Genomic DNA, 20,395 nt, shown 5'->3' on the forward strand with positions numbered 1-20,395 from the left:
TGAGCATGCAGCAGATTCTCTGCTTAGCAGGGAGCCTGCTTCCCCTCCCCTCTCTCTGCCTGCCTCTCTGCCTACTTGGGATCTCTGTCTGTCAAATAAATATAATCTTAAAAATTAATTAATTAATTAAACTAAAAATAAATAAATAAATAATAATAAAACAATGAATCATATTTCATAAGTTTATAAAACATCTAATTAAACTGTGTGATAACAGTAAAGGTGCAAATGCCACAGTTTTGGAAACATGCAAACTACAAGCAAAAAACTCAACTAGAGAGAGAAACATACAGAACTCTGACAGAAAAATGCCCAGCCACAGCCCAGCAAGCCTGGCCAGTCAATATACTTTTCAGATCAAACAAAGAGTATTAATTAATTAGGGAAATTAGTTAAGACACTGGTTGATGCATTTGCAAGGTACCCCAAAGTTCTAAGACATAGTAATTTGGAGTTTTATTTCACACGACTTGTATAATGTGACTATTAGAGCTTAGGTTTTTTGTGAAAAATGGCCTTTGTGAAAGACACTGATGATAAAAGACACCTAATGGATTTATGAATTACTTTCATGTTAAATAATAGATCATAAGGGAAAGCATTTAAATTTTCAGTGTAATTTCACTGTATTTTATAAACAAAAGTAATGTCACTATGATTTCTGGCAATCTAGCTATATGTCAAAAAGTCCCAGTACTGGGATGCCTGGGTGGCTCAGTTGGTTAAGCGGCTGCCTTTGGCTCAGGTCATGATCGCAGTGTCCTGGGATGGAGTCCCACATCGGGCTCCTTGTTCGGCAGGGACCCTGCTTCGCCCTCTGCCTCTGCCTGTACTTCCTCTCTCTCTCTCTAATAAATAAATAAAATCTTTAAAAAAAAAAAGTCCCAGTACCAAAGTTTTAATTGGTATCTCAAGTCTATAGGCATGCTTTTATCTATCTGAACAATATTTAATAACCAAGAAATAAGTAAAAGACTTCATCTGTCTTATATTTTTCAATCATCCACAATCCCATAATACTACTTGAAGATAACAGCTGCATAAATTTCTATGACTGAAATCTATTTTTAACAGTTTTAAGTATGTGTTTTTTTAATAACAACAAATAACAATATTTATTGAGTTAAAAATGGTCAGGCTATCTGTTCCAAGTATCTTACAAGTATTAACACATTTAATGAAGATACAAAGTACAGCATAAGGAACAGAATTAATAACATGTAACAATGTTACATATGTAACTAACAATGTTACATATGTAACATACAATGTTACATATGGTGACAAATGGGAGCTAGATTTGTCCCATCACAATGTCTATAACCATTGAATCACTATGTTGTGCACCTAAAACAAATACAATACTGTATGTCAACTACGCTTCAATTTTTAAAAAAGGTATTAACTCGGGGCACCTGGGTGGCTCTGCCTTCAGCTCAGGTGGTGGTCTTGGGGTCCCGGGATCAAGCCCCACGTTAGGCTCTCCGCTCAGCGGGGAGCCTGCTATTCTCTCTCTCTCTCTTTCTCTCTCTCTCTCTGCCTGCCTCTCTGCCTACTTGTGATCTCTCTGTGTCAAATAAATAAATAAAATCTTAAAAAAAAAAAGGTATTAACTCACTTAAGCCTTCAAGGAACTTCTTGAAGTTGTAATTATTATTCCCACTTTAAGGTACAGATAGTAAGTTACAGACAAGTTAAAGTAACATGACCAGCAAATAAATGGCAGACGCATGATTTAGTCCAAACAGAGTATATCTCCAAAACCTCCACCAAGAAACTTCTCCCAAGGGGCAAAAAAAAGAGTCTTTACAATCACCGCTTTTGTCAAGTGGCTTAAATTATGTGGCCTTTGGCTTCATGGCATAGTAATCTCTGGATAAATAACTGAATGGGTAGATGAACAAATGCATGGGTTGGTTATTTGTGATCTGGTTTATGCTATAAGTTGAAGCTGCTCTACTAGTTTGCTGTTAAACAATGGACAAGTAAGACACTAAAAAGAATCAGAAAATGAACCAGAAAAGAGTTAGTTCTGTCAGCATATCCTTATTTCTTTAGGCACGAGTAATTAATCTAAAATAAAGGTTTGCCTTCTATTTATTGGAAGAGTGCTGCAGAAGTACATAACTAACATGAATAATTCAACCTAGCCAAACATTACAAAGTTCAGGAAAAAAATAACACGTTTAATCAGAACAAAGACTTCTCCTGGGCACTAATCCAGAAGAAAAAAATACAGAATACCTAACTGCCAAAAAGGACTATAGAACACTCTTCCCAAATGACACTAGAAATGTTTATGCTCTAACTTAATAACACATAAAGCCGAATTCAGCAGCTGCCAATCATTTCAAGTATTCCCGGCCAGTTCTGTCCTCAGGAATACTCTGTTTTCTGATGCAATGTGGGCCACATTTCTTGAGAAAAGAACTGTTTTTTAGTAAAATCTTAGGACATACAAATGTTTGTTCTTTACTAAGAACTAATGGCAAGTTAAATGGTTTACTAAGGAAGTAAGATGTGCTTTCAGAGATAAGAACTTTCAGCAAATAAAAATTTTTAAATATACGTTACAATATAGCAAACATTCCCCCTTCATAAGCAATAAGGATTACCATTAAAAAGGAGATTCTTTTCCCGAACTTAAAACAAAAAACAAAAAAACACCTGACTATCAAGTCCCTGGAGAACTGAAAACCACAGTCTAGTCCGTGTAAAGGCATCCCCCCACCCACCCCCTTCCCAGGACAACTCCATGTATTATAATGTCAAGAATGGCCTTTGGTGACTGCAATATATAGTCTTGCATATGTGAACAGAACTCATTTTAAAATTATAATTATTTTAAATTTGCTATAAGATCAAAAGGAAAATATATTACCTGTACATCAGGATGGTCAGAGATCAGAGCCCCTTCCTTATTGTAGGTATAAACTACAAAATCTTGGGGCAAAAGATCACTGGAAGAGGAATAAGACACATCATTTAAAATACTTTTAATCTATATACAACTAAGAACACAATTCATAAGGCAGCACTCCTAGAAGAGATAAGTAGGAATAAAAACTTTTACCTGACAAATTATTTTAAAGAGGGAGCTACTATAAAACAAAAAGCTCATGAATAAACTTAAATCTAAAATCGTGTGCATTGCTTCCTCATAAAGAATGCAGGGCTGCACAATTTGTTCTACTGGTCATAAAACTCTGGTTAAAAAACACAAGTAAAGTCTTTTAATTTTTCTGATACATCACATAGGAAAGATACAAATAAGGTTATACAGCATATCATACTTCCAGAAGAAACAGTAAGTGTTTTTACTCTTCCTAAAAGTCCTATATAAACAAGAAGCACTCACTACTTTAGCCTGGTAAGAGGCAAAACCTATGTCCGTTGGAGGAAACAATTACTGTGGATTCCTGAAGCTCCCTTGCGTGTTAAAGGAACTCAGTACTGTAAACCATACATGTAAAGACAAGGTCATCTTCGTTAAAGAAAAAACTATTCTGATGATAAGGCAGACTTCATTCGGCTCCACTGTGACAGGTAGAGGAACCACTGCAATGGTATTTTATAGCGAGGGAGTACCAAGGATCAACTCCAGAGATGCTGGGCATGGGCAACTGCGAATTTATAGCCAAGAGTCACGGTATCGGGGATCAGTGGACAGAAAATTACTAACTGGAAATATCAGCATTGAGAGGTGATGTGGCTAAACGAACCTAACAGATTCTCACTGAAGACAGGCCAGAGTGAACGCAAACCACCTGGACGGTCGTAAAGGATGAGGAATGTGACCACACGGCCAGAGGGGTCAGAAATGAAGTAGGCGAGAGGAGTTCTTAACAAAACCAGACTTTACAGGGAAGTGCACTAATGCACCTAGAAGAAGGTTCAACAGCCTGACTGAAGTTTGGTCAGGCAAAGGCTGTTTGTCAGTCTCCCTCTTGTTCAAGAAGAGACAACCTTCTTTCCTCTCAACAATATAAACCCCTTTTTCTGTCTGGATGCCTTTTGTTCATTAAGGATCAGCTGAATCATCTACTGGAATTTGGTAGTAAAGGACATTTGCTGGATGCTGCTAGCAGTCAGACATTTAATGAGGACAGTTGCTATGAAAATAAAAGAAAAACAAAGACTAATAGTTAGAAACCCAGTTTCTAAGTCCAATGGGCAGCAGTCAGAGTTTTTAGATTTGAAGTTCTTGAAGCATGGTAGAGGATGGCACTGGCCATCTGCAAGTTCCTGGATGGCAGTCTAAATGTCTGGTAATGGCATCAGGCATTCTGATGAACTTTCTGAATGGGCCATACAGCAGGAGACAGGAAGGTTGCCCATACATGTCTGCTGTGGCAAAAAAAAATTGGGGGGAGGAGGGGGGAGTTTACGCGAATTTGTCCAGCTACGACTTACAGAGCTTCATAAAAAGGGCAGTCTTAATTCTCAATGATTCCAAGTCAGAAGGGAGAAAAATTGGAAATGTTAATTTGGAGAGTTGTAGCCGGCTATTGGACAAAACCAGAAGATTTCAGGATTTGGTAAAAACTGGCAAAAAGAGGGGCACCTGAGTGGCTCAGTCGGTTGGGCCTCTGACTCTTGGTTTCAGCTCAGGTTGTGATTTCAGGGTTGGGAGATCAAGCCCCACACCCGGCTCCACACTCAGGGCAGAGTCTGCTTGAGATTCTCTCTTTCCCTCTGCCCCTCCCCTGCTCACACATGCTCACTCTACCTCTCTCTAAAATAAATAAATAAATAAATCTTTATCTTAAAAAAAAAAAAAAACTAGCAAGATGAGCCAGCAAGGGTATACTGCAGTTTTCTACTGCAATGAAAAACAATTTCTCTCTATAGTCACCCTCACTTCTGTCAAAGATAATCAAAGTAAGACTCATCTGTTTGCAAAGTAAATCTAGTCTAATTAAACCTGGTCTGATTATTTACATAAGCGTAGTAAAAATACTGACTGACTGCATAGGCCCTTGTTTGAGTTTGATTTACTGGAACACTTCAAAAGGAATCTTAGATTGGACTTTTAAAAGCCTCTAAGGGCTGGGAAGCCACATGAAGAACTCACCACTAGATTTTTTTTTTTTTTTTTTTTTTTTTTTGCCTGTGGTACTTATAGATACAGGAGAATTCTTCTCTTCTCAGGGTTCTCAAAATACCTTGAAGTTCCTGGACCTGCCAGAAATGACCTTCCTTACTCACATTTAAGGCAGGAAACCCTGTAAGCCAGATAGAGGCTGGTTTTTCCAAGGGGTGTGGTTTATTAACATTGGCTCCCTAAAGTCAGCCTTAGTTCCTTAAAGCTGTCTAGTCATATCTGATCTGATGCATATCATTCTCAAATATGACATTCCAGACAAAAACCTTGGTGATATAACTAAGGTTTCCAATTGTATTCTGGTACAAGGAGAACAGATTCTCAATAACTTATATAAATAACTATACTGCCATGAAAATAAGAATATTCTCTAAGAGCTTTCAATTTCTAGAGAGCGCAGGTAGGAAGGAAAGATCAGTGCTTCAGTTCTGTTTATAAAGGTATAAATTACAAATTGCTATAAGTTACACTTAGCTTAAGAAAAGAGAAAAGGTCTTCCTTATATTTGGAAAGAAAAAAAAAATTAAAGAACCAGCAATGTTTCAAACAAAAAGTTACAAAAAAAAATTATTATCTTCATCAGTTCTTTCAGGCCCATATAATTAAGTCTTGTTGCACTTAATCCTGGGTTAGTAGTTTTTATGAATCCATCTGTTTCTTCATTAATTCAGGAAATTCTTTTTTTTTATATTATGTCAGTCACCATACAGTACGTCATTAGTTTTTGATGTAGTGTTCCAAGATCCATTGTTCGCATATAAACTCTGGAAATTCTTACACAGTCCAATGGCAAGGTCTCACAAAGTTTCAAGTGATGCTATCGAGGAGCACTGTAACCTATAGCTGGTTATAAACACTTCTAGAGAAGAATCACAGTAATATTGTTAATGTCTATGAGTGACAAAATTGTTCAGGTTAAAGACCTGATGAGAGTTCACCACAATGCTATTGACAAGGACATTTTGTTACTTCAGAGCCACCCAATTTAAGATAATAACTCAACAATAAAGGTATTGGCACATTTCTGTGAACATCATACAATTTCTATAAGCAAATACAACACATACGTATATTGTATGTACAATCACCACTTATTTGACAATGCTTCTCAAGTAATTTAACATATTAAATAAGCCTAATTGAACATGTCCCTTTTTTTTTATTTTTTTATTTTTTATTAACATATAATGTATTATTAGCCCCGGGGGTACAGGTCTGTGAATTGTCAGGCTTACACACTTCACAGCACTCACCATAGCACATACCATCCCCAAAGTCCATAACCCCACCACCCTCTCCCTACACCCCTCCCCCTGGCAACCCTCAGTTTGTTTTGTGAGATCAAGAGTCTCTTACAGTTTCAAACGTGTCTCTTTTCATAAGGAGAGAGACAAAAACAATGAGATTTTCCAGGGGTCACCTAGGAAATCTCAAAGTTAATCTGAGGTCAAAAAGACTCTTCTTAACGCTGACAAAACAACTCTTCTTAGACCTTGGAGAAGCTGTCACAAAGGTCTGAAGGTCTGATCATCTGACTAAACAGGATCACAGGTCGCTGGGAAACAATCCTTAGTTATCCATTTAACCGAAGTCACAGATCTTTGAGTCAAAGATCTCAAAGACAAATACAGAAAACTACCTAGTTACAAAAATTCTTAGCCTCTTACCATCGAGAACACCTGGTTTTCAATCAAAGAACTGATCGACATGATATGAAACACAAGAAATTGTTTTAAAACACAAAATCTTGTTTTCCCAGGCATATTACTTAAAAGGTAACGAAAAACAACTTTTTTTACAATTTCTTATTAAGAGCAAACAAATAATCTAAAAAAACTTTGTTGTTTTAACACAGAGAGAAAACCAAATAACGGTTTCACATCAGTGTGCTATTAATACTAAGGCAAATTTTTAAAAATTAAGATAAATAAATATATAAAAACCCTACAAATAAATCCATCCAATCTTGGGCAGCTACAGATTCCTTTTCCAAGACTTCTTTTCCTCAAATCTTATAAGAAATTTTTCTTATAACCATTCGATTTTCATCCTACTCTTTTCTTCTTTAGCATTCTGGAACAACCAGTCCTACTTTACAAAAATTACTCTTTTCCCTTTAACAAAAACGTGTCCTTCATACCTTCCCTTATCAAAAATACATATGAATATTACTTCCCTTTTTATAAAGTTATTTTTCTTTACCCTTATTATTCCTAGCAGTTTCATTTGCATATATTGGCTACATTTTTAACCATCAGAAACTCAAATTTTCAGTGAAAAGTAGGAAGCAGACAACTGCAAACTCACATACTATCATACTGTAGCAGGTTTAAGAGTATTATCATTTCATAATTCCTAGAGACATGTGTCTTTTTCATAGCACAACTTTATCATGTTTATTCACAGATTCAAGTATACTTAGCTTTTCTATACCATATTAAAAATGAGATGTCAAAAGTGAATAAAATTAATGTTCATCAATTAATGTTTCACTATTTTCTCTCATTTGGAAATGAGATCGAGACAGCCAATAAATATCCATCATTAACTTAACTTTGTACAGCTTAAACATTTAAAGTTATGAAAAGGTTTTTGAAACTATTCTTAAGGAGACCTACTATAAAACAGAATGATCATTGAGAAATTCATTTATAAACTTTTATCCCATTTATACCTATTTAGTTTACTTGAACTTAACAATTATGTTTGAATTACTTATGAAAATTTCATAAGACATTACCTAAACAAAGCTAGCCATCCATCATCTTAAATTATTTTTTCCTGTTGACAAGTCAAGCAAGTATAAAAAAATAAAATAAAATAAAAATAAAAATCACAGATACACACAAGCTAAAGAACCTACAAAGTTATTCATCTGATTCTTTCTTCTTTGTCTTTTTTTAACTGCTGTGCTTGACACACACTAAGCAATTCCTTTTTATTATACATTTTGTTTTTAGGTTAGATTTATAGTTTAAAATCTTAAACATCTAGCAGAAATAACAAGTTTGTTTGACTAGTAAACATAGGTAGGTAAAAACTTTGTATCTCCATTACATATTTAATGCTGACAACTCTGATGTTGTTAGTTTATCAATAATTTTATCAATAATTTTAAAGTTAGCTTTATTTATGAAAGATTACCCCAAATCATGCAAACTTCAAAAAAAAAAAAAAAGACTTGGGTTAGTTTCTATATTTCTGAGTTTTAAGAAAATTTATATAAGTGTTCATTAGCCAAAGCCAACCTGAACAGAACTCTTTTAAGGGATTTGATTTTATTTTTTTTAAAGATATATTTATTTATTTGAGAGACAGAGCATACACAGACATCAAAAGTGGGGAGGTGGGGCAGAGGGAGAGAACCTCAAGCAGACTCCCTACTGAGTGCAGAGCTCCACACAGGGCTTCATCTCACCACCCACGATATCACGACCTGATCACCAAAACCATCAGTCGGACACCTAACTAACTGAGCCACCCAGGCACCTCTCCTTTAAGGGATTTTATAAATTAATCTGATAACTCCATCCAGAGGTAGGAAACTACAACACGTCTATAGTACACATATATATAAACATATATAAACATACAGACATACACAAATAGAGATCTTATAGCTTCCGTTCCAAACTTTTAGCCATGAGTCAGTAAAACAGTAATGCAGTCTCACTGTTTTATCTCCCCTTTGTATTTTCACCCAAATTGTGTTTGTGGCAAATGGACCAAGTTAAGGTGACCTATCTACCAATGACTGTGGAAACTTTCAAGATTTTTTTTACTGTGATATGTAATCTTTGAAGGCAATGGACTAAATTTTAGATGACTGACTGAAAAGACATCCAAGTGCTGTCTGGACATTTCCAAAGTCCATAAGTGGATAAACTGTCCAACTCTATTTCCAAATAGTGGTTTTTTTTCCCCTCTTCTGAGTCTCAGAGAGTTGCTGTCAGGGGTACCTGACTCCCTTGAGAAGGCCCAATGGAGGCTAAGGCATCTACAATTCCAGGGGCTGTAGACAGCTCTCTACATGAAGTGGGAAGGGAAGGGAAAAGTCAATAAGGGTGGACAAAGGGACAGAGATGGCAGGGGCTTGAAGAGGTACATTGCAAAGGATTCAAAGAAATTAGAGGGAAGACTGAAGGTGGTAAGAGGAGGAAGGAGGAGCAGAAGCAGCAGGAAGGGAGAGGTACAGGGAGTATTGAGGTTGGAGAGATCTCAAGTTTCCTAAAGAGGACAATGAAGTTCCAAATTACCCTCACCAAAATCATGCCAATGAGAAAGTAAGCAGGCCCAACAGAAAGTCAACAGGAGTTTGAGAAAAGGGGTTTCAGTTGACTGAGGAGTTCCTCTGGGAAAAGCAGGATGCAACAGAGAAAAGAGACAGACCTCAGAGAGAGCCAGGAGGAAGAAGCTTCCAGCCCAGGGTGTCAGGGAATGATCCCCACTCAGAACTAGGAGCCAGGAAGACCTTCCAGCCCAGCAGGTACCTTGCCGCGGGGAGCCTGGGACTCTAACCCAGCTTCAAAGAGTATAATCACTATCTTAAAAATCAAAATCTGTCCTTACCAGCATCAATAGACGTTTGTCTGGTGCAACAGTTCAGGAGTCAGACTCACCAATGGATCCCCAATCAATCAGCCGGGAATGAAGACAAAGCCTTCAAAGGTGCATACTTAGGGCCCTGGGTGAGAGATCCGGGGGTCCAATGATGAATCTGATCCTATCTGAGTCATGGCACAATGACTGTCAAAGAAAAAAAAAATCCAATGACACCTTTAAAGACAGTGAGGCAGACTTCATTCAGGACCATTACACTAAGTGTTGGGACCATTTCAAAAGGATTTCACAGTGGAGGAGAGAGAAAAGGACCAACTGCAAATACAGCATGAGCAAGTGGGAATTTATAGCCAAGGGGTAAGGTGGCAATGGATAGAAAATTACTGACAGGAAATTTCAGGGGCGATGGGGGGGTTCTAGCTAAAGCAACCTAACAGATACTTGCTGGAAACAGGACATAGTGATCAGACATCACCTGGGGACTGCTAAAGGATGAGGAACCTGATCACATGTCCAGAATGATCAGAAATCGAGGGCAAGGGGGTTAGTGGTTCTTGCTAAATTGACTTAGTAGGGTTCTTACCAAAACTGGATTTTACAAGGAAGTGCACTGATAACACCTACAAGGTCCAGCAGCCTGACTGAAGTTTGGTCAAACAAAGAATCTGTCATTTGCAGCAGAACCAGAGCAGCTCCTTGCTTATCTCCAAGGCTTATGGACACGTCAAGAAGGCAATGTGCTAGCTAGTGATTTACAGTGTGCCATTTAAAGTTCCCAACTCCCCTGGAGGCAGCCAGGCTCAGCTTGCCTATACTGTTTAAAGATAGAGAGATTGATGGTTTGCAGGCATTTTAATCAGTTACACGGCCTGTCTTTGGCTACCTGACCAGGGTGGTATGAAAGACCCCTTGTGTAAACATGTGCCTGGGCTCCCCTGAAAGTAGGACGCCACACACTTATCTCACAGGTTTGTAATCTAGAGACAAAGCACATCTGGGATGTACATAAAGTTTTCAATCCCCTTGATGATTATCTGCACTTTCTTTGTCCTGAAGCACCGTATCATTCACCTTTATTAAAACCTCCTCGAGTGAGCCTGAGAGTAGCCTGAGGCATCTTCAGTCCTTTTGATTACTCAACACTGTTCATCAGTGCAGTGCCTCCTCTCCTCTCTCTCTCCCCAACACACACACACACACACACACACACACACACACACACACACACACCCGCCTCCACCTAGTGGTGAATCTGAAAAGAATAAACTGGAGATAGTTTGCTTTGCTCTGAAGTTACTGCCTACGCAGTGAGAGCAAATTCTGCTATGCTTCTCCAGAAGGAGAGTAGCCACTAGGTAGCACTGACATGAATGTGCTACCTAGAGGCCACTCTGCCTGATGCTGGGGTTCAGGATTAGTAGGCCCACCAGGCTTTCATTCTAAGCTAAATCCTCCATCCCAGCCCTTATCAATAATAAAAGTGACATATTTAACCTACCCTTCCATTTCATTTTAAAGATGTGATCTCTTCTTTCCCATAACCCCCAGTTCCTGCCATATACTCCATGTAAGCAATTATGTACCCTCCTCCACAAGAAGGGTTCATGGCCTTAACCAAATTCTTAAGGGATTTGAGACCTAAAAAGAGTTAAGACCACTATTCTAGAGGCAATGGAAGGAAAAAATATGCATTTACTAGAACACAGTCACTCCTTTATTGAATTTCATAATTTCCCTATTACTACAAAGAATGCATCTGAGCCATTCTATTATAGACTATCTACTGTGTTTTTCATTAGTGATCACTAGCTTTGATGACCACCTTTCAAAGATACTCAAAGGCGTAACAACTCTTACAAATGCCTGGAAAAGTACCACTTGCCACCAAATCAAGAAGCATAGTAATACAGAGCAGATATAACATACATATGTAGATCACCAGACTTCTGGTCAAATGACTTGGACTTGTACCTACCCCAGCTTAAACCCTTACAAACTATGTTTGAGCAAGTCAAGGAATTTCCCTGAACCTTGATATTCTTAATGCATAAAATGAGGACAACAGACACTGCTCAACATTTAGGTTGTTATAACAATATGATAAATGAGATAAAGGTTATAAAAATGCTTTATGAGATGAAAACTATACAAACATAAGAAACTATAGTTGACCCTTAAACAACACAAGACTTTGGAGCACTGACACCCCATCCAAATATAATTTTTGACTCCCTAAATACTAACTACTAACAGCCCACTGTTGACCAGAAGCCTTATCGATAATGTAAGTGGTCAATTAACATGTATTTTAGACATTATATGTATTTTACACTGTATTCTTTCAATAAAGTAAGCCAAAGAAAATGTCATCAAGAAAAGCATAAGGGGGTACCTGGGTGGCTCAGTCAGTTAAGAGTCGCACTCTTGATATCAGCTCAGGTCATGATCTCAGGGTTGTGAGATTGAGCCCTGAGTCAGACTCCATGTGGGGCATGGAACCACTTTAAGATTCTCTCTCTCCCTCTGCCCCTCCGCTCCTCTCTCTCTCTTTTAGGGAAAAAAGGGGCGGGGGGGGGGGCGTTGCCTGGGTGGCTCACTTGGTTAAGCTTCCAATTCTGGATTTTAGCTCAGGTCACGATCTCAAGGTTGGGAGATCAGGCCCCACAGCGGGCCCCATACCGGGCATGGAACCTGCTTAAGACTCTCTCTCTCTATTCTTCTCTGCCCCTCTCCTACCCCATGCTAGCTCTCTTTCTCTCTCTCCCTGTCTCTCACTCTCTCCAAAAAAAAAAAAAAAAAAAAAAAAAGAAAGAAAATCATAAGGTCATAAGAGAAAATCATCTATAGTACTGTACATATATTTATTGAAAAGAATCCATGGGGCGCCTGGGTGGCTCAGTGGATTAAGCCGCTGCCTTCGGCTCAGGTCATGATCTCAGGGTTCTGGGATCGAGCCCCGCATCAGGCTCTCTGCTCTGCAGGGTGCCTGCTTCCTCCTCTCTCTCTGCCTGCCTCTCTGCCTACTTGTGATCTCTCTCTCTGTCAAATAAATAAAATAAAAATCTTAAAAAAAAAAAAAAAAAAAGAAAAGAATCCACATATAAGTTGACCCATTGGTTCAAACCTATGTTGTTCAAAGGTCAACTGTAGGGCGCCTGCGTGGCTCAGTTGGTTGGGCAGTCTTCTGCTCAGGTCATGATCCCGGACTTCCAGGATCAAGTCCCGCATCAGGCTCCCAGCTCCTTGGGGAGTCTGCTTCTCCCTCTGACCTTCTCCCCTCTCACGCTCTCTCCCACTCTCTCTCTCTCAAATAAATAAATAAAATGTTTTTTTAAAAAATACATAAAATAAAATACACTATCTTTAAAAACATACTTTTTAAACCAAAAAGCCAAAGTAAATTAAATTTCTTACTTGTTTCTTTCCAAGTGAATAATATGCTCTTTTCCTTCAGCTTGAATGATATAAGACACCTAAAAACACAAGGGAAAAAAGAAAAAACAATAAAACACCATCTTATAAATCACTTTTCAACAACGGATATTTATAAGACTAGAAATTCCATCCTGAGTTAAAATAATCTGGCATCGACTGAAATTGTTTTACAGAACCTTATAACTGCTCTTAAATAATAAAAAAAATACTCTGATCATCCCTACCTTCCTTTAATAACCCATTGTGGGAAATCACTTGCATGTCCATCTAAACTTTCCTTAAATTCATTTGTAATTCAGCTGTAACTTCGGAAATTATTTCTATTAAGTCTGGCCATGTATTAACTACAATGTAAAGTATTTCTTCCCTTTTGTTTAAGTGAAATGTATTTCTTAGTTTCAAGGGATTATCTTTAGTTCTGGTTACCCAAAAGTTGAAACTCATACTCTTATGATTTTATGGCTTCACACAGCTTACCACATTTCACCACTTCTAAAACCCACTTTTTTCCCCTCAAATGAATATCTCTGAAATCAGGATGTATCACACAAAGGCGCAGCAGTCGAACTGGCAGGCCTCTGTTTCTTTTGTAATTAGTGGTCTATTTTTTTTTAAGATTTTATTTATTTATTTGACAGACAGAGATCACAAGTAGACAAAGAGGCAGGCAGAGAGAGGAGGAAGCAGGCTCTCTGCGGAGCAGACAGCCTCATGCGGGGCTCGATCCCAGGACACTGGGATCATGACCGAGCCGAAGGCAGAGGCTTTAAGCCACTGAGCCACCCAGGTGCCCCGTAATTAGTGGTCTATTAAACAACAATGTGCCTTACAAATGACAGCATCTGAGCCAATGAACTGAGATAAGGTAACCTGCACTTACACAACCTCAAGTTCACAGGCCCCTCTTCTTTATCTCAAACAACTTCCCCAGCAGCTCACCAGTTCATCCACCAGAAGTGCTTACTGTGATCCCTAGAACCATGAGATTCCACTTTGCATCAACTCTTTGACCGAAGAGAAAAGTCATAGAGGGACTCAACAAATAATATTATCAGAAGTGTCCTCTTATTTTCCTTACTGTTTCTGGGCTCTAAGTTAACGTTTTGCCAAGAAATAGCATGATCCCCTCTTCTGGAACTCATCAAGAGCCCACTTCTAGGGCCTAGACCAAGTTACAGCTCCTGGCACTCTATTTTCACAACGTGAGCTACCTATGACCTACCTCAATCTCAACTTGGGCATCAAAAATACCAAGCTCCTAGGTACAAACTTCCAGTGACAAAATAAATAAGACAACAGAGATGAAAAGTACAGCATAGAAAATATAGTCAGTAGGATGGTAATAACTTTGTTCGGTGACAGATGGTGACTTCACTTATGGTGAGCACTGAGTCATGTATAGAATTACTAAGTCATTAAACTGTACATCTGACACTAATATAACATTGCATGTTAATTATACTCCAATAAGAAAAGAATCAAAACTAAAAATTAAAAGAAAGTTAGAAACAACAACAAAAATTCCAAGCTCCTTCCACTTTCACAGTTTTGGCATGTGCTCTTCTATCGTGTCTGCTCTTGGCTGTCCTATTGTCAAAGAAATTCTGAAGAGTCTGAGAGTTGTTTCATGATACTCTACTGCTTCCGCAAATATCTATCCATATTGCTCATTCCCCTGCTTCCGGTCTTTACTCAAGGGTCAACTTCTCAGTAAGGCTTTCCTAGGCTGCCCTACTAAAAAAATACAAACCCTCTTACCCCACCCATACCCTCACTTCCAGCACTCACTATCCACCTTCCTGGTATAATTTTCTCAAGAGCACATATTATCACCTGAAGTAATCTACATTATTAATTTATATTGTTTACTGTCTCCTCCTCACTCCCCATCCTGCTAGAATGGAAACTCCATAAGAACATGAATTGTGTCTGTTTTGTTCACTGCCATATCTCCAATGCCCAAACCATGCTTTTACTTGTTCAAATATTTATCAGGGCGTATGAATGACATTTGTTATGATCACAAGTACCTATGTGTGTGCAGTACTGATGTAGAAATCAGACACACAATAAAGTGGAAAGCATAGTCCCTGTGCTAAAAAGTGAAGAAAAGGAGAAAAATAATGAAGCAAGTACACATTAATTCCATCCTAAGACAAAACATAATCAAATGGTAGAACACCCAGTTCAAAACAAAATGAAGGAAGAATTATAAATTGTAGGGCTATTTATTCCTCACTTAATAGAGAAGAACTAGAGTTGAGTGAAGTATGCAACTAGAAGTAGCACTTAGAGGGCGGGCAAGAACTAAACGCTCCTGCCTCTAAACTCCAGTATTCTTTCTACATGGCCCAGTCCCTGCACAATGTATGAGCTTCCTTCTACTTATGAATATGCCAGAGATTCAGACATAATAAGCTAAATTCTATCCTTCATCATCTGTTACTGTTAAATTATAATAAAGTTAGATTATACTTTTCTAAAGCTGAAGAGTTTACAAAATCAACTGAATTCCAAACTTAGTATTTCTGAACTTTACAGATGGAGAAAACAGTATAAAAAATAATTTTTGGGTACTGGTTACCCCGTTAACAACACAGTAATGTTTCTTCTGATACGGAGATAAAACTCACTTTTGAGTGAACATTCCCATATAATGAAATATATACATGTAACATACTACTATTCTCCAGAGTCTGTGAAGGCACAGTATGATGTATTCTACCTATCATAAGCTAAGAGAGAGATTAATTCTTATTATTATGAAAAGGCCACTGTAACCAAGACCAGTGAGAAAAGGGTTAGAAAACTATATAATCCACATCCTACCCTGGTCATAGAATTTTATTTAATTATTTCATTCTGTTATGTTTCAAGTTGACCATTTGTCTTTCAAAAAAAAAAAAAAAAAGCTACTAAGGAACAATATATTACTTTTACTAGAATAATGGCCAATGGATATCAGTGCCATATGTATGGTGGTGTACTGTTCACTGGCCAACACTTCTCAGTGAACCAACCCCTGCTGAAAGTAACACACTATCTTTAAAAAAAAAAAGTAAAATTTAAACACATACATACTTCTCAAGAGATAACTTGCCTGTTTTGAATAGGGCCTAGGGGCTTCTCTTCGTTCTCTAGTTAATCTCCAAGGAGTTATAATTTCATAAGAAGAGAGATGTGAGGTCTGTTGAAAACCTATAGAAAAAGGAATAATAAATATTACATAATAAGTAAATGTGAAAAACTAAATGGTACCAAAATGTAATGGAAATCAAAGGCTGAATGTTTAAATCACAAGAAAATCATGTGATATTCATATATACGTGTGTGCATGTGTATTTCACACAAAAAATAGCAATATACTTGATAATTATGAGGGGGAAAATATTTTCATTTAAAAGGATATAAGTCTTCACAGTGTATACACAGCAATCATTTTCAAACAATTTTTTGCTATAAATCTTATTAACACTTTTCCTTAAAATAAATCTGAAGGTACACACACAAGAAAAAAAAAAAGTGCTTTGGAGAGGAAATGGAGGGAAGGCATCTGGAGCCTAGCACCATTTACTCATCTCACATTTTTCACCCTCACCCAATATGAATGACTAGCATACACAAACAGAAAGACTGAGGGTAGAACAGATACATTTTTCTCTCAGTGGATCTATCCATTGTGACAACTCCTTCAAACAAGTTTGGTACATTTACTTATGATATTTACATGTTTACATATGACATTATATAGTCTCATATATGTGCAATATGATATAATGTTTCATAAATGCTATACTGCAGAGTTGATTACAATGAAGTCTCTTCCTTCATCCCATATCATAATCATATCATATCACCCTGATGTGGTATTGGAATATTTATGAAACAAACAAGTTACTTTCAATGCCTGATCAGCTAATCAGTGTATTTAATAAATACACACTTAATAATGTAGCAATTATCTCAAATTACATCACTGCCATTAATGTGTCCTAAAAACAAAAACTCACTTCCGATAAAATTTATTAACAGCGAAGAACTCAAAACAATCATGCAGACTTACTCCCAACTCCAATCCTGTTCAGTTTACCGCACGACAGAATCATAACTAAGTGAAACTTGGGTTCCAAAGTCATCACTAGAGCAAAAATGAAGTATAATCAAAATTGCCCAAGGAAATCCCTTAGTAAGACACCCCTTGTTGGAGTCTGATACAAAGTCTCTCAATACACCCAACATAATTATCTTCTTCCAGGATCTTTGCTGATGGCATGTCAATTTTTTTTCAGTGAACTTGATGAAGTAGATGGTCACCACTTAAGGACCATGAATGAAAATTCCATCCCTCTATATGTCTGTATATTACAATAATTTAATTAAGTGGAATTTCTCTCACAAATAAATGCCCAAGAGAGGGTGGGGGGAAGAAAGGACTTTCATAAGTTAAAGAGCCTTATAAATGTATGGACCTCTTTGGACCCTAATTCAACAAATCAATGGGAAAAAAAAAAACAAATTCTGAAACAAACAGGGAAATCTTGATGATCCTGAAAAATTACTGTTATTTTTTTATGTGTAATAACCATATTGTGGATAAGGTTTCTTTTTAAAGTTCTTATGTCTTACACAGACAAAATTATATGATGTCTAGGATTTGTATCAAAATAGTGTGTGTTTAGGGCGCCTGGGTGGCTCAGTGGATTAAGCCGCTGCCTTCGGCTCAGGTCATGATCTCAGGGTCCTGGGATCGAGCCCCACATCGGGCTCTCTGCTCCGCAAGGAGCCTGCTTCCTCCTCTCTCTCTGCCTGCCTCTCTGCCTACTTGTGATCTTTCTCTCTGTCAAATAAATAAATAAAATCTTTAAAAAAAAAAAAAATAGTGTGTGTTTGAGGGAAGAGATACATACGAAATAATATTGATGTTGGGTAATGGGTACATGTGAGTTCATTATTCTCTCTGCTGTTATGTATGTTTAAAATTTTCTATGATAAAATAATTATATTTTAAAGTATGCTAGTCTTAAGCCTCCTCAAAATGTGATTTAGATATATACAGACACACAGAGATATGGAACATTGAGATAAGGACATGGGACTTATTTCCTGCATCCCTCCATGTCTCTATGGTTTGAATTTGTTTTTACAATGAGTAATTCATAATCCCTGTATTTCTTTCAAAATTATAAGGGGGGGAAAGAGTATTTGTTCAACAAAAAGGCACAATCCATTTAAGGTACTGATTACCAAAAGCTCCTTCCTTCTCCCAAAGCTCCTTCCTTTTTATCAGCCTTACTAACCTCATACCTACATGACCGTTCTTCTTACCTGGTCTCCCTACTCCCATTCTCTTCCATTGGATCCCAACTAGGTGCTCATTCACACATTAAGTTTTTTTTTTTTTCCTTTTTTTTTTTAACTTAATTTATTTTTTTCAGCGTAACAGTATTCATTGTTTTTGCACAACACCCAGTGCTCCATGCAATACGTGCCCTCCCTATTACCTACCACCTGTTCCCCCAAACTCACACCCCCGACCCTTCAAAACCCTCAGGTTGTTTTTCAGAGTCCATAGTCTCTTATGGTTCGCCTCCCCTTCCAATTTTTTTTTTATAAACATATAATGTATTTTTATCCCCAGGGGTACAGGTCTGTGAATCGCCAGGTTTACACACTTCACAGCACTCACGATAGCACATACCCTCCCCAATGTCCATAACCCCCTCCCCCTCTCCCAACTCCACCTCCCCCAGCAACCCCCAGTTTGTTTTGTGAGATTAAGAGTCATTTATGGTTTGTCTCCCTCCCAATCCCATCTTGTTTCATTTATTCTTCTCCTATCCCCCTAACCCCCCATGTTGCATCTCCATGTCCTCATATCATGGAGATCATATGATAGTTGTCTTTCATTCACACATTAAGTTTTACACCTCTCAGATTTCTCAAATACAGATTAAAATGAAACGTTTACAGCTAACCTTCTCTAAGATATCACTGTATATAAAAATATCTATCCTGGGGCGCCTAGATGGCTCAGTCGTTGAGCGGCGGCTGCCTTCGGCTCAGGTCTTGATCCCAGGGTGCTGGGATGGAGTCCCACATTGGGCTCCTGCTCAACAGGAAGCCTGCTTCTCCCTCTCCCACTCCTCCTGTTTGTGTTCCCTCTCTCCCTGTCTCCTCTGTCAAATAAACAAAATCTTTAAAAAAAAAAAGTCTATAATCTTGTCTAGCTTGGGATTTTAAAAGATACAAAAGGAAAACAAACTGTACCCTATCTAATACAATACATATCATACTAACAGTTTTCAAACTCTTTACCCAACTTCAAACCCCTTATATCTTTATACTATGGCATATTATGCTAAGATGGCTTCAAGTCATTACATGAAAACACCAGAAATGGACTCCAATACTCACAAAAGTGGCCATAAGCTAATCCAAGGCATACTTATGACAGACTATAATATCATTCAGATATTTGGAATTGTTAATGGGGAACCATGTCAAAAGAAATCCCCATGGCCTTCACAAATGAAGGCTTCAGATCACTAGATAAAATATCTTTAATCCTATATCAACCGAGGTACAGGACTACTGCCCCACCCAGAAGAAATCTTTCAATGACCTCTATTGTTTTCAAATTGCTAAAAATACAAGTTTCAATATTACCTTAATTTCACTCTAGATCATGATAAGCTGTTCAACTACTAGAATTGTGGTGACGTTACACAACCAGACTCAGGCACTCTGGGCAATGAAAACTGTTAAGAAGCCAAGCAGGAATTTTCAAGCAAGACTTTTATCAGGGGCTTCTGCTGTAGCAAAAGGCAGATAGCACAAAGTATCCTTGGGCTAGCTCCGTGAACAATGGCCAGGGAAAGTTTTTAAAGCAGCTGAGGTAGGAAAGGACATCTAAGCATGCAGCAGTGGGGAAATACAGGAAGCTGGGCCCCAGCTGACCAACCATGCTTCCCATATGTTATGTTTCATTTGCATGTTAAGTTTCCACCTCTGGGCATAATATTTAGCATTATACTGGGGAGAAAAGTCAGCAAAAAGTCGGAGCTGGGGTCCATTTGACTCTGACTGGTCTGGTCTGGTCTTTGTAGGAGCACACCTGTTGTGAATTGGGTCCTGTTGTTTGTTTCCAGCTTGTGGCTTCTGGCTTCCTGATCACATACAGCCACCTGCAAGCTGGACTAGAGAAATGGGTTATTGCCATTGGTGCTCTGAGGGGGCCTGGGTTTTTCTGCAAGTTTCTGTTCTGTCTCGGTGCAAATAGTTGGCAGGAATAAAATT

The 20,395-nt window shown here is 38.0% G+C and overlaps 1 protein-coding gene across 1 annotated transcript in view; it reads right to left on the reverse strand.

Annotated features, from left to right (window-relative positions):
* ADAM9 (ADAM metallopeptidase domain 9) overlaps positions 1–20,395 on the reverse strand; it is a 148,242-nt gene that overhangs the window by 121,690 nt on the left and 6,157 nt on the right. The window contains exons 2-4 of the mRNA XM_045998185.1: positions 16,200–16,297; positions 13,079–13,137; positions 2,882–2,960 (exon numbers count right to left, since the gene is read on the reverse strand). Of these exons, the coding sequence (XP_045854141.1) occupies positions 2,882–2,960; positions 13,079–13,137; positions 16,200–16,297 (236 nt within the window). The remainder of the gene's footprint in view (positions 1–2,881; positions 2,961–13,078; positions 13,138–16,199; positions 16,298–20,395) is intronic.

Source organism: Meles meles, chromosome 2, assembly GCF_922984935.1.
Source record: "Meles meles chromosome 2, mMelMel3.1 paternal haplotype, whole genome shotgun sequence".
NCBI lineage: Eukaryota > Metazoa > Chordata > Mammalia > Carnivora > Mustelidae > Meles > Meles meles.